Source organism: Pezoporus wallicus, unplaced genomic scaffold (assembly GCF_028554395.1).
Source record: "Pezoporus wallicus isolate ANWC-B61680 ecotype Strahan unplaced genomic scaffold, APGP_CSIRO_Pwel_v1 contig_3817, whole genome shotgun sequence".
In the NCBI taxonomy this organism is placed as follows: Eukaryota; Metazoa; Chordata; class Aves; order Psittaciformes; family Psittacidae; genus Pezoporus; species Pezoporus wallicus.
In genome coordinates, this window is record NW_026635157.1 from 850,272 (window position 1) to 865,825 (window position 15,554).

General features: G+C 41.0%; 1 protein-coding gene across 1 annotated transcript in view; it reads left to right on the forward strand.

Annotated features, from left to right (window-relative positions):
• The window catches only part of AKAP12 (A-kinase anchoring protein 12), a 29,934-nt gene extending 15,009 nt beyond the window's left edge, over positions 1-14,925 (forward strand). Inside the window, exons 3-5 of the mRNA XM_057405786.1 lie at positions 7,599-11,395; positions 12,121-14,043; positions 14,677-14,925. Coding sequence (XP_057261769.1) covers positions 7,599-11,395; positions 12,121-14,043; positions 14,677-14,685 — 5,729 coding nt within the window. The 3' untranslated portion in view covers positions 14,686-14,925. The remainder of the gene's footprint in view (positions 1-7,598; positions 11,396-12,120; positions 14,044-14,676) is intronic.
• The last annotated feature ends 629 nt before the right edge of the window (positions 14,926-15,554 follow it).

Below are 15,554 nucleotides of genomic sequence, written 5' to 3' on the forward strand. Positions count from 1 at the left end.
AGTCACTCACTGAATGTGAGCCATGGACAGCATGGATAACTATGAAATTTCATGAATATTTGTAGCATGCTGGTTTGGATCCCAGGCAGAACAGTTGGACTAGTTGAGAGCAGTTTATTATTATGAGTTCATTTAATGAAGAATCCATAACTACAATAACTGTATGTCCAAGCTATAGCTAATGATCATTCCAGTTTAAAAACAAGCAAAACTATTTTAAAATAACTTGAATGTTTTGGTTTTATTTTTAATTCATTTGAATGTTTCTTGAAACATTAAAATGAAAAAAGTATTTTAAAGTCTCAAATGAATCAAATATATCAATTCCCTTGCTGGAATTTGAGCAGTTGGTCTCTAGGTTGGAGCAGACAAGCAAAGCTAAAGCAAAAACTTCTTAACAAAAAAAAGTTTCTGAGGAACGTTACAGTATCACAGCAGAAATGATTATGCTTTCTTGTGAGTTATTTCACGTACGGTGTCTTTTTCTGGGGACGTTGCTTTTGCTTTCTGAAGTTCAAAGCCATAGAAAATCATGGCTATTTTGCAACATTTTCCTTTTTTCCGTTTTTAAAAATGGACATACAAAAGTATGTGAGATTTTAAAACTTAACTCTGCAGTTGCCACCCAGGTAGCAGAGAACTGAAGACTGAACTTAGTCGTATTTTTGAAAGAACAGCGTGGTTAGAAAGCTGATGAATTGCGTGTATGCACTGTGAAATATAGTATGCAAAAGTCTCTGTGAATCCTCCCTCATTATTTAATTATTCTGAAAGATTTCTCCCCCATGATTAACATGGCAAGTCAGTCTTAGAAATAACTCGGCAAGTAGAATAGGGAAGGAAGTAGCATGTGCTTTCCATCAAAGAAGTTTCTGTACATTGGAAACGAATATTGTGAATAGTAGAGAAAGGAAGGAAGAATTAGTGAAATTTGTTGTCAAGAAACAGCAGTGTCACAGAATTTAAGCCTTGTAGTTAAAAAAAAGTTGGAAGGGTAACACCTGGACATATCTCTGTGTTATTTTGTTACCGCAAAGTGAGTGGTGTGTTTGATTTATTAAACCCAACCTACTGAAACTTGTTAAAAGAATCGGGACTTGTGCCACAATGTCCAGTTTTTACATTCTGCAGTGAATACCTAAAAGCACAGCTTGCTTTTTTTTTTTTCAATTGCTAAAGTATTCAATTCCTCTAATAATTCCAAATATCTACTGCATACTAAATAAGTCTGCTCAGGGCAGGTTTTTCATAGCTGTTGTCATTTCAATCTGTGGGGGTTTGTTTTTGTTTTAATTAGTGCTGCTTCATCCTTATCAGTTTTTACCTTTTCTTGACTTTGTCTTTAAATGTTTCTAATAATAATTAGAAGAATTGTGTAGTTAAGGGAAAACTGCGTTTAACAAAAACTTGGTATATCATGAACATTTGGTTCAAATTATCTGTTTTAATTGCATTCTGTTTCAGTGCCATGTGAGTTGTAGAGCAGTAGGTGTCTTGTACAAGTCATATTCACAGCAAATATAGATATGGATGAGAATTGATTGTAAAGTACCCCTTCAGCCCTGGCATTCGTTTACACTCATGCAAACCTACTGATAGTATTGTGTATGTGACTGAAAGCACGATTTGGCTCTAAATACTTAAAACACTGAATAAATGAAAACAGCACAGAGTCCTCTGGAGCCTTTCAGTGGCCAGAGGAGTTTGGAAGGCGGGTGCTGGGTGTGTGAGACATCCATCTGAGAGATTGAGAATGTAGGGAATTCGTGGAAAAAATCCAGCGACGTGCTGCAAATCCTTAGGGGGAAAAGTCAACCAGCTCCAGATGTTGACATGGTTGACTGTGAGCACATGAAGTGTTGTGGATTTAACTCTTGCAGTCAGAGTGCTTTTTTGTTTTTTAAACTGTGGTGACTACCAGGAGAAAAAGACATTTTCGCTTCTAGAGACAGATGAGATGATGGAGTAGTTAAATTGCACTGCCAACAGTATCTATCAGCCTCCTAAAAGCGCAGTGTTATTTATTAATTTCATTTTTAATGGGATGAGACAGGAATTCAGTCATTTTGAAAATACTAATTTTTCTCATATCTGATCAGTATACTTGCAATAAAACAAATACATTCCTACCATGGGCTAAGCTACCTATGAAATTGTGTGATTAAGCACTTCTGATTCATAAGGCTGTCAATTGCCTGTGTTTCTTTCAGAATAAAACCACTTGCAGGTATTAAAACACAAGAAGCACCTTGATTCAATTAAAAACGTTTAAGAGCTGAACTGGTACATAAGCAGTTAAAATAGAATTTCAGTGTTTGTTCTTACCACAGTGGATTTAAGTAGCGAAGTGGATCAATTTTATTATATTACCTTTGATTTTTATCGCTGCTTCCGGATATGTTTTTATTGTATTGTTTTCCTTGACTAGCACATAGCTGGTGAATTGCAGCTATGCTCGGAACAGACCTAGAGAAATCGGTTTGTGTTTTACTGGATTTATTTTTGTTTGGTTTTTTTTTTTTTTGTCTTAAAGATACTTTCAAATGCAGTGAATTAATTCAGAAAGGGCTAGTTGTCTTGCCAAAATACCTGTGGTACTGACACTGTACAGTACTCTGAAGAACAATACCTTGTGTAAAGAACTTTTCAAGTGGAGTTACTCTGGGTTTACTTTGTGTTCAGAAGTGCACTAACAATGCTTGGGCACCAAGAAGGCCGTTAATAAAAATGTCACTAAAGAATCCGACTGTCAAATATAAATTTCAGTGTGTACAGTTGACTTCATGGGTCTTCTGTTTCTGTTGTGCTCCACTGAATATGAAAATGCTCTTTGGGGTGTATCTTGTGAAAGCACTGCGGGCTGGTCACACACCAGTGGCAGCCTCCTGGCAGCTGGCAGCGTGCAGGCAAATTTCCTGTATGGCTGTCTGTCTTCAAATGCTGAGGAAGGGCACCAGAAATTCAGTTTAAAAGACTCTTCAAGGGATTTAAAGGAGAAGGAAGTAGACAAAGAAGAGACTGGGAGCAACAGGAGCAGGTCATTTAACAGCTGACATCCAAGCTCTGTGTTACCTTGGGGATGAAATGCCTTCTGGACAGGTTAAATGCTTTTTTTTTTTTTTTTTTTTTGGAACTGAAGGGGTGGTGCCTGGACTAAGTCTACAGGTATGTGCACTGTGTGCTATTGGGGGAACAATGGATGTGTGATGTGTGTAGCGTATTTGCAGCTCTTCAGACTGGTATTGGAAGTACATGTTCAGTCAGTCAACATTTCTGTTAGTTTTTCCTTTTGAAGTTTATTCAATGAAGTACTGCCAGGTAGCATGTTTGCTGGACTCACAGGGAAGACCTAGTTACTGTCAGCCTGATCTAACAATTTTGAAAGCTTATCAGTGTGCCTCCATACTGTGTTCTCCATTTGTTATGATTGCATTTGCTCTCTTAATACATACCGATACCTGCAGATTTTCTAATAGCTGTTCAGCTCTTTTCACCTGCAAAACATTTTACAGAGACATAATCTTTATCTTAACGTGTTACGAACACATAAATAGAAGAAGCAAAAATCCTTTGAATGCTTATCATGAACATGAAGGGGTGTCTTTACACACTCTGGAAATGGAATACCTTGTTCATTTATATTCTGTTTTATTCTACTTTTATGATAATCCTGTTTACCTGTAAAACCTTGAAACTTCCCTTAACAATAATTTTTTGTTCTAGGAATAAATAAAAAAGAGAGATGCAGATGTTTTATGATTGTTTTGAACATCAGGATTTTCAAAATGGTAGGCATGCATTCCTGGGGCATGTTTGCAAGAGGAAGGGGACCCTCCTAGAAAGCTGTGTCTCTAGCTGCCTACCAGTTGCCTGAACTGAGTCACGAGTGCCTTTTGACCTCTCGTTCACTCCTGCTGCCTCCTTGCTTCTGGTCTTTCCCACTTAGACCCAGCATTTCCCACTGGTTCTCAGTCCCATTTTTTCATTCTACCTTTCTCTAAGTCATGTCAGATGGAGCTAGAGATTTCTGTGTGGCTAAAGGCAAACCACATTGGCATTAATGTAGGACTGAGGAAGAACAGAAGGGAGGCTATAGACCTTGTTTCCACCAGAGATAAGAGGCCTGGCTTATGAACAAATTTTTATTTACTAAATGATCAGTGTTTAATTTCATATGTGGCTCAATGAGGAAAATTACTTTTGGTATAGACAAACTGAAGAATATATTAAGTACCAGTTACTAAATAATTGTAAGAGATGTGGTATCATAGATTGGTTAGGGTTGGCAGGGACCTTAAACATCCTCTAGTTCCAACCCCCTTGCCATGGGCAGGGACACCTTCCACTAGACCAGGTTGCTCAAAGACCTGTCCAACCTAGCCTTAACCACTGCCAGGGATGGGGCAGCCACAGCTCCAACCTGGGAAATGCCTGAGTTTGCTGTCCATTGTTGGGTTTGTTAAAGAGTTGTAAGGTTTGCCCAACCCTGAGTGGGGTAAGTTAGGCTGAGGAATACTGACAGTTCCCAGCAGCTGTGGCAGGAAGGATAAAGGACTTGGCAAAGAAAAATAAAACCTGGAAAGGGAAAAGTGATGTTGGGGGCAGCCTTGATGGCCACCCAAAAAGATGTTAACAAGCAAACTGAAAAAGAAACTGATGAATCTCTAATAGGATTAAGAGCTTACAAAGTGATTTGGAAACTGAACGCTGGGTATGGTGACAGGCTGAAGAAGCATTGGCTGATGAGAAAATAATTACAGGAAACCTGTGAAATAGGTTGCAGGACATTTTCCAGAGCGAGAGAGAATTAAAATTAGAAATACCCCACTGATGAGGAGGAGACCAAGACAGCAGAGCTGGGTTTTCTAGCCTCACTATGGAGGCTGAACTCCTCCATCGGGAAGTCCTCTCTTATTAGCCCTGGAAATAGCTGAAAAAAGCTAGGACTGATTTGCTTTCCAACCATAAATTTAGGTATGTAAGAAGGCTCAATAAGAACGAAAATGGGGATTCATTAATTACATTTCCCTTTGGCTCTTTTAAACACTGGTTACCTTTCTAGCAGATGTGGGAGCCCAAATGTCAGCTGTAATTCTGAGACAGAACAGCAGAGTGAGGTTGTGCCTGACAAAAGACAAGTTTCTGATGTGTCTGGAGACTCTAAACCCCAGCTCACAGCTTGAGTAGAATGTTGATTACCTGTTGATTCCACTCTGACAGATTGTCATGGTAGTGGGCACATTCTCTTCCAATATCTTGGGCATAGATCTATTTAAAGGAAAAGCTTGGATGATTCAAAGGGAAACAAATGGCAATTCGGACTTCCCATGACCTCCATATGTCTTTTACAGTTCACTTCCAAAACTTCCCCATCCAAGACTGTAAATGTAAAACCATGCCCTTTACCACTGGGTGCAAGAGAGGGGATCACCACAGTCATTGAGGAGTTAAAAGAGATGGGGATTGTCATCCAGACCCACTGACAATTCTCTGCTATGCTAGTTCATAAACCAAATGGAAAATGGCAACTGACAGTTGACTGCCACTGCCTGAATGCAAACGCCAGCCCCTTCACTGCTGCTGTACTCAATATAGCAGAATTGATATCTACGATACAGGAGCAGTGTCATTCAGTATGAGCTATCATAGATGTAAAAGCTATGTTTTTTACGGTAGCTATCCAAGAAAATGACCAAGAAGAATTTACCTTTTCTGGGGAAGCTGATCAAGCAGCTACTGTTTCAATCCCTACAACCTTGTTTAAGGGATGGATCCCCAATTCACGGCTGTCATCTATGCTGTGGTCACTGGGACTCACAGGGTCGTCCCTGGAATTGCCATTATAATTGGTTTTGTATTTTTAATGATAGGAATTGGAATTGTAAGATGCATGAGTTCTTGCATACTTTCCTGGTTTTCCTCTCTCTTTCCTCCTCTGTGCGTTATGTGAGGATCACCACCAAAAATGAGGAAGATGTTCCTCCATCTTCTATTGTTTGAGCCACAGCGTTTCAGTCTTCAGAGAGCCTGTGGTTTCTCCTGCGAACCACACAGAGATCACATCCCTGCGCACCCGCTGAGCAGGACAGGACAAAGCCGTGATAAGTATTCTGTTAAATTACATAGCTTGTTGGAAATGACAAGGATTTTATTTCTGGACCTCAGAGTAAATGAACACTACTAGTACAAAAGCTGTTCCTTGGCTTTATCCTTGTGTAGTCTCAGCATACAACTTACATAATGTTTAATTTATAAGAGTAAAAAAAAAAATAAAATAAATACATGGGTTTTCCTTTGATAACTGTCTTAAAATGAAAAGTGAGTTCAATGTGTTACTGCTGCTTCTAGCTGTGCTTACAATCTTATTTCCCTTCCCCACCTTGCCACTGCCTTAAGTGTTCTCGGAGTTACTTTTCCTTGTGGAGTGTTATAGTGTTTGCAAGAGGTATATTACCAATGGAGTAATAGTCCTGTCTTCAGAAAAATACCCATTTCTTCTTACTCCGCTCCTTTGCAAGTGACTAGGTTTGAACATCTATTTTAAGATGCGCAGGGAGTTAGGGTGTTATCAGAGGTCAAACTTTTAAGTGAACTAGGAGTTAATAATTTGAAGTAAACAATTTTAAGCTGTTAGATAAAGGGGAAAACAAAAAGCTTTCCTTATGTCAACTGTGAAACAACAACCAGTATGCTGCTGATAGTGACTGTAAATGTTATTTGCCCTCTACAGAGCCAGTAGACTTGTAGATTTAGTTTTGCTTATTATTTAGTTATGTGTCAGCCTTACCTAGTCTGCATTGTCTATGTGCTGTGCTTATGAAGATGCTGTTCTTCACAACGGGGACATAGGCAAGCAGAACGGAGGGAGCCTCTAGGCTGGAAGGGAGCTCTGGAGGCCAGGTGGTCCAGCCCCTGAGCAAAGCAGGACCAGCTGCAGAGTTGGATCCAGCTTAAAGGTGGATCAAATCACTAAAGCCCTGCTTTGGAGAATCTCTATAAAGGTGATGTGATGTATGGGAGAATTCCAAGATTCATGATCTTTAAAACAAATACATTGTAATGTAACTGGTTTTGGGGTTACAGGTTCTCGGAAAAACAGATTTCCCATAGGCTTTTTCACATCTTACTATTCTTTTGGGACAGATCTGTAAAACAGCTTTTATTTTTCTTGTCATAATTTTAGTTCAGCAAGGGGTTTTTGTTTCTTTGTTTGTTTCCCCTTTTCCCTCAGAGGTGTCTCTCTGCATGGAAAGGAAAAATAATAGAATAGAAAAACAACAAAAAACAACCAAACCAAAACAAAAACACCAAACTGCAAAAGAAGGAAAGAGAATGGGAGAATATGAGTTTGAAAGGTGCATTTACAAATAAAGTTTGAAAAGACCCATCCAATGGTAGGAGGAAGAAATGGAATTACTGTTACCTTACAATAAAAACTAGTCCTTAAAAAAATTAGCACATAGAAGAGGCACACAGATAATAGAACAGTATGTTTAGAAAAGTTTGATAAAAATTAAAAATAAAATTCTGTAAAGGTATAATAGAACATTAAACGAGAAGGAAACTGACTGGGGTTTTCTTTGTTCTTTTTTAAACAGTTGGACAAAAAGAACATTCCAGTGTAACTTTGAAGGAAGACACTGAAACTATGGAGACAAGTCCATCTGACTCAAGCGCCAGGGATGGTGTAGATGCTGAGAAAGAGGATGCTCATGCAGTTAAACAGTTGCCATCTTCGGAAGAAGATGCAGAAGACCACGCATCTGAGCCACAGACTTACGATCTGGGTTTTAAAAAAGTTTTTAAATTTGTTGGGTTCAGATTCACAGTGAAGAAGGAAAAGACTGGAAAATCGGAACCAGTTCAACTGCTTACTGTGAAAAAGGAAACACAAGCCCCTGAAGGAGCTGATGATCAAAAAGAAGTCAGCTCAGAAGAAACAGTGATGCCTGAGGATGCGCTCTCTGCAGAAGACACCACCAAAGACACACTGAAAAATGACAAAACAGAAGATGAATCTCCTAAAACACCAGAAGCAAATGAGATTTGTTCTCAGTCAGCTGCCTTAACCACCGATACTGCATCACCACTAAGAAAACTTTTTACTCAGGGATGGACTGGATTTAGAAAAAAGAAGAGTTTCAGGAAGCCTAAAGATGATGAACTACAGTCTCCTACAAAAGAAGAGGAGCAAGAAAAAGAGGGGGCAACATTAACAACTGAAACCACTGAAAAGGAGGAGAACTCTGAGCTGAAGAAGCAAGATGAAGAGAAGAATGTGACAGCAGTGACCATTGAAGCACATGAGAAAGAGCAAACTGAAGGTGAAAAGCAGGAGTTAGAAAAGACTGTGGCAGCCACAGGAGTCGAAGCAAGTAAGAAAGAAGAGCTAACTAAGCTTGATGAGCAGGGTCAAAAAGAGGATGTAGCAGCAGCATCTGTTAAAGAAAGTGTGAAGGAGAAAAAAGCTGAAGAAGATCAGGAAAGGAAACTGGTGGAAACCTCAGATCTTGGTAAAAAAGAAGAAAAAACTGAAGAAGGAGAGAAAGAAAGTGAGATGACAGAGAAACCGCAAGAAACGGCATCAGTGGTACCTGTTGTCGCTGACACTGTGAACGGAGAATTGAAAATATCCTCAGAAGTCCTACCTGTGGGAGAAAAACTGCAGCCAGTGGAGAAGTGTGAAATAGATGACAGAACTGAAATATCCTCTGAAGAGAAACTTGAAGAAGGATCTTCGGGAATTGAAATTTCTAGTGAACAGCTTAAAAAAAATGAGGGAAGAGAAGGAAATATACCTGCCTTGCTGGGGAAGGAAACGCATGATGAAAAAACAGAGGAAGCAGAATTGAAAATGTCACCCACAGCAGAAGTCATCACAAAAGGAGACGCTCAAGACAGAACCACAGAGAAGAAAGAAATCAAAGAACACGAGACAAAACTGACTCCAGATGCTCCCGGATCAAAGTCCTTTTCTATTTCTGAACATTCAGTTGACACAGAGGATGATCAACAGTCTATCAAACCCACTGATGAAGGCCTACAGGGAAAAACTGGCATAGTTACGACTGATACTATCAAACCAGATGAAATAACTCCTGAAGAGGCAGCTGGAAAGAAGCCTCCAGAAGGTATCACAAATGAAGCTGATCTGCTGTCTTCTCAAGAAAAAAATAAAGTACAAGGTAGCCCTTTAAAGAAACTCTTTACAGGTACCGGATTAAAAAAACTGTCTGGAAAGAAGCATAAAGGCAAAAGAGAAGAATCTAAGTTAGGGGAACAGGGTGAACCAATTCAACTCTTATCAGATTCCCCGGATAGCCCAGAGGAACAAAAAGGGGAGAGTTCTGCCTCTTCTCCTGAGGAGATGAATGAAATTCCTTCTTTGGAAAAACCTGTAGATGGAATGCAGGTCACTGAAAATGAGGATGCTGCAATTTCAGATGTGGAGCGAAAAAGGGAAAGCGTTACACCCTGGGCATCATTCAAAAAGATGGTGACTCCCAAGAAACGTGTCAGAAGACCTTCTGAAAGTGATAAAGAAGAAGAAACTGATAAGACAAAGAGCATTGCAGCATCTGCAACTGAAAACACTGTTGATGAAAGTCAAGGAGAAATAAAAGAAAATGGGGTGGACCAGAAGCCAGATAAAACCACAGAAGAGCCCAAAAGAAAGGTTGACACATCTGTGTCCTGGGAAGCTTTTATATGCGTAGGCTCTTCAAAGAAAAGAGCGAGGAAATCGTCATCATCTGATGAAGAAACTGAACATAAGCTTGGTCAAGAAAGCCAAAAAGTAGAAGAGTCTGGACAGAGCAAAGAAACAGCAGCAGATGCAGTTCTTACTAGCTCTCAGGAGAGTGATCAAGGACAAGGGAATTCTTCCCCAGAACAAGCTGGAAGCCCATCTGAAGGTGAAGGCATTTCAACATGGGAGTCATTTAAAAGGTTAGTCACTCCAAGAAGGAGATCCAAAACCAGAATGGAAGAGAAAACCGAAGACTCTGTGGTGGGATCTAGCCTGGAGCATTCAACATCAGATGGTGAGCCTGGAAAAGATGAATCGTGGGTACCATTTAGAAAACTGATGCCTGGGCGTAGGAAGAAAAAGTCAGATGGAAAGCCGGAACCAACTCATCTTAAACAAGCAAAAGAAGACATGGCAGAAACGACTGAAGAAGATTCAGATATTCCAGCTGTTGTTCCTTTATCTGAATATGAAGCAGCAGAGCAGGAGAAAATGGAAGCCCAAAAAGCAAAAGATGCTGAAGCAATGAGAGAACAAGCATCAAAGGAAGAGAGAGTAGAAAAATTAGAGGAGACCCTACGAATTGAGCAAGCACATGAAGGACTGGTACATGCAGTTACTGTTACTGTTGTGGAAGGGGAAAGGGCGGTTACCAGTATTGAAGAAAGGTCACCATCTTGGATATCTGCTGCTCTGACAGAGTGCATTGAGCAGGCAGAAGAAGAGGAAGAGAAAGAAACTGAGAAAATACTTGAGTCGGATGTTATTGTGGAAGAAGCAGTTATAGCTGCTAAGACGGTGCCAGAGGCAAGAAAGGATATAAGTGATGACACCACAGCAAGTGACATAGAGCTAACCTCAGAAGCAGTGACAGCTCTGGAGGAGACAGCAGAAGCTTTATGCACTGAAGAAACAATGGAAATGTCCCTTGCTGAGGAAACAACTGAGATGGTTTCTGCTGTTTCACAGTTGTTAGAAACCCCAGATACTACAGAGGAAGTTACACCTGTACAAGAAGTAGAGGCCACTGAACAAAATTTGAAAGAACTGGACAAACAGACACAAAAAGTTCTTCATGAAGTTGCTGAAAGAGTAAAGTCAGCAGATTTGGCACAGCTGGTTAGTGAAGGAACCGTGACGGCAGCAGTACAAGGAATCGAGCCAGAAGTGAAAGATGATGCTAAAGATGGCAGTGTTGTAGGCCAGGAAGCTCTTTTGCTTGAAGAGTCCTTGGGAAAAGGAGAACATGAGGAGGATGGCCTCCAGCCCCAAGGAAGTGCAGGGAGCATTCAGAGCCAAAATGGAGTTGAAGAGAATGTTCTACATGAGGGTTCAGAGAGAAGTGAAATATCTGGTGCAATGAAGGAAGGCACAGAAGGATATGAAAATGTAGATGTAGTGAGAGATGAAAGCCAGTGGCAGGCATGTGAAGAAGCAGTTGTAGGAGACCATGAAGAAATATCTGAAGTAGAGAGGACAATAGAGGAACCTTCATCAGATGACAGAGAGTTTCACAGCATCAAAGCAGTCGCTCCCCAGGAAGAGCCAATTGCAAAGCAGGAGCCTTCAGAAGAAGAGAAGCTGCCCATAACAGAGTTGACAGCAGATGAGACAAGAGATGAATATATTCCCAAAGTACAGACTGCAGTAAGTATTACATGTAACACAAAGGCTGGTTTGTAAAAGAAAACAATCAGCAAGTGTTAGGTACTATACCTAATTTAGAACTGGGTTGTGGCAATATTGCTGTCACAGATCTTCCTTGTGCGGCCTAGGCAACTGAAGTTCATTTCCAGTGAGACACACACACTGTCTTGTGTGCACACACAGAGTCTTGTGTGCAGAGTGAGGTGGATGTGATTCCTACAGAAATAGTGGGAGACTGTGTGCGTGGATCTGAAGGTGCTAAAAAAATTACCATTAAGGTTCCTGCACAGCACAGCATGACTGAAGATGCGTGAACGCTTAAGATATGTATGTGATGCATATGGTACCATACATAGTGGATGGTATTTTCAGGTGTAGGCAGAGGTACAATTGTAGCTGAGGTGCTTCTGCAAAGGGAGGAAATTAAATGACAGCACTATCTCCAGCTTTAAGTGGCTGATGTGTTCCTACCTTCTTCCTTACCTCCCCACCATCTTTCTGGCTTAGTCTTGCTTTCAAGTGCTGTCAGCTGTCCTTTCCTTTAGGCTGCCCTTTGTTTAATGAGCCGTGTGTCCTGAGAAACTGGGATCTTGGTGGCCCTCTAATCTCAGTGTCATCACCTCATGCTCTTCCCGTAGCCTTCCTCCTTTTGGCCATTGCTTGTGCTTTTTCACCCAGAACATTTGTGGTTCCCTTTTTCATAAGTCTGTTGCAATTCTCCACAGGTGCAGGACAAGACAGATGATGAAATTGCTTCTTTGAAGTTTAAAGCTGAAGAGCCTGTGCAGCTTGAAGGACAGGACAAACCCCTTACTGTGGGACCAGAGTGCACACGAGCAATTGTCACTGTGGTCCCTGTTAAGCCTGAAAGACAAAATGAAATTCCTGACGTAGGCTCAGAAGACCAAGCTTGTACTGAAGGAGTGCTTAGCAGGGTGCTTGCTCAGAGAGAGGAAGAGAAAGATGGTACTGCGCTCCTTGGTGTAAAAAGCACAGAAGTCACTGTTACTGAAGTTCCACTGCAGAATGAGGTAAAAACCTTTGCCCTTGCTTCAGAAGCAGCTGCAGATACTGAGCCAAGTGTGACAGATGGGGCTGTCGGGCACATTACAGCAAAAGATTCTGTGCCTGTCTTAGAGCTGCAATGCAGAGAAAAAATGTCTGAAACCCCTTCCCCAAGTGATGAAACTAAGGGTGGCAAAATGGAAGATGCTGTGCTCAAAACTGAAACACACTCAGAGAGCGATACCACTGTCACTGAGGCTCCCACACAGATTGAAGCAGACAGTGCATCTACTTTAGCATCAACATGCCCAGATACCACTGAAAATGGAAGCACTGTCCTCACTGACATAAGTCCTAAGAAATGTGAAATGCCGAGCAGCTTTGCTGGAGAAGGGACTTTGGAAAAAGAACAAGAACTTCCAAACTCACAAGATTTTGGTAAAGATGATGATGAAAATGAGCAATTGGTGGAAAGAGCCGAAGAAGTACTGGAATCTGGAAAACCGGAAACTGTGAGAGCTGATCCAACTTCAGCTGCTATCCAGCAAGAGGTTTTAACTGTGCAAGACAAAGGCTCTGACTCAGCCTTCCTACAGGCTGAAGGCATGGAGGCTCTGAAAGCGCGTGTGCCTGTAGCAGCTGCAGTAGTTGAAGAGCATGTCATGGCAGAAAACTTAATGCCCACAGATGTGCCAGCCGAAACTGTACAGCCCTTGGCAACCACATCAGAGCAAATGGCTTCTGAAGAGGTCCTAATTACCACTGTTGACTATTCAGGCAGGGGGACTGCAGATCTTGGTAATGCAGAAGCACCTGAGCCTCAAGTAAGTCTTGCTTTCATGAATGGAACATCAGAGGAGCAAGAGAGGCTGCAGAGTACAAGGCAACCTGAACAAAATGGTATTCTAAGTGACAGTCTGTCTCTCACGCACACAGAATTTGAGCAGGATTTTGTCAAGTCTGTGACTATAGAGTCCCAGAGTACAAAAATTGTACTGAATGCCATCCAGACAGCTGTTCACAAACTTGCAGAAGAAGAAGAGTCAGCTGCCTTTGATTCAGAGCAGCACATGAAGTCCCCAGGAAAAAGCCCATTAGATACAAATACATCTGAACTTCTGGAAAGTATGCAGGTGGATCATCAACTTCCAGTAAAAGAGGGAGAGATATGCAGTAAAGAACAAGAGCTCCAGCAATCGGGGATAGTGAAAACTGCTACCTTAACAGACTCTGCAGAAATTCATGCAACTGTAGAAAAAACAAAAGACATGCTGTTAACTTCTGAGATGCTGAAAGATGGACAAAATCAGAATTCTTTATCATTTGTAACTAGGCTTGAAGATGTTTCAAGAGAAAGTGTGAGACTTCAGAAATCAACGCTAGAACTAAGTACTTCAGAAGATTCAACCAAAGATCTCCTAGACATACACCTACCAAAATTAAGGGAAAAAGAAGCTGGACAGATTATGGAAATCCCAGACCAACATACAAGTCAGCAAACATGCAGAGAAAGTGAGGAAGACCATCATCACTCACCGGTGGAAGATGGAAGAAGACAGACATGGGAAGATGGTAGTTGCCAGGAAGGAACATCCTGTGATAGTCCACAAAGTCAGAACTCAGTGGCTGCTGATGCCTTGAATGTAAGTAGTATTTTTTTAGACAGCAATTTCTTTCTTTTTCCAAGATTGTTGTGGGGGGTATCTAAAAAACTTCTTGTGTGTCTTTTTCATTGTGGTAAAAGGCAGCTGCTCCCCAGTGTAACCAACAGGCCACAGATCTTGTATTTCTTTTTTCTTTTCCTTCCCTTCTCATTTTACTGCCTCTTTCTGGCTACTCAACACTTTGTTTCTTTTCTGTACAGCTATCCACATCTTAATGGCCTTTGTTGTGGCCTGTAGTTTGGGGTGATATTTGTGGGAGGCTGAAAATGTGGTTTCAGTTTTCCTAGATACAGTCATATACGGCACACGTTTAATGTGTGGGATTTAAACCACAAACACGCTTCCTCTCTTACCAACGATCCTTTCAAGATCTAAAGGATGTGACTATTGCCTTCATGGTAAACCTGGAGTGCCTCATGTACCAAAGCTCTTTGCACTTCAGTAAATTCTGAATCAGAAATGAAAGGTGCATTCTCTTCTGAGGTTATTTACTGCACTTGCTTCACTAAGTCATGAGAACTTTATCTCTGAGAACTGCTTGGAAAAATAAGATTTTCTTGGGAGAGTAAGTTGTCATTAATAAAACATTTTTTACTGTCATTTTTCTTTCAGATGTGCTAAACATCCATGTGGCATTTGGAGAGATGAGAACAGTCCTAGAGAAAACTGACAATCCTGTGACAAAACCAGGAGCTTTATTCACTACCCTTATTCTTGGATGTTAACATCTGCTCTTTCAAAGACCTCACCTTCTTTGTCATTTCTATTAAAACAACAATGCCTTTTATGTTGGCTCTATCCGCATATGTGTTCCATTCAAAGGTCATTTGCCTCTACCCAAAATACACCATTTAGACCAGAGGTGCACAACTGAGTGAATGGACAGACCACTGAAATTTGTGCCACAGCTGTTACTGTCCCCTCACTTAACATGTGTCCTGTCTGTCCCACCTCCTTGAATCCCTTCACTCATCCCCGAATCCCCCTTCTTTCTTCCTGCAGTCTCCCTTGCCCCCCACATGTTCCGTAGCTGCCTTGATTTGACCAATGAGTGGCTGTAGATGCTGCTTGTGTGTGAAGGGGAAAGAGGAGGGCTGACTGATGAGAACATATGAGACTTCTGGCCAAGTAGCAGATGTGTCTATCAAACAGCAGGAACTGGATCACGCACAAATTCTTGAGCAAGATGCTCAAGATTGCTGCCTTTCAGGCCCATTCAGGTATCTCTGTCCATCCTTCAGTTGTATTTGTGCAGGCCTGATTCAGTCAGAAATTACTTCTACAGTGTAACTTGAAAGGAGATTGAGAATACCCTTCTTCTGTTGTTCCAGACTTCAGGTCTCAGGACTGGACTGTAATGTGTTGAGTATTTATATGTATGTCTTAAACCCAATTCTGATTTTAATGTAGAGCTATGATACTTCTGTATTATTTAGGCATACCCTTAAATGAATTTTGTAGAGTAGCCTGGAGAGGAATTGATACCATTG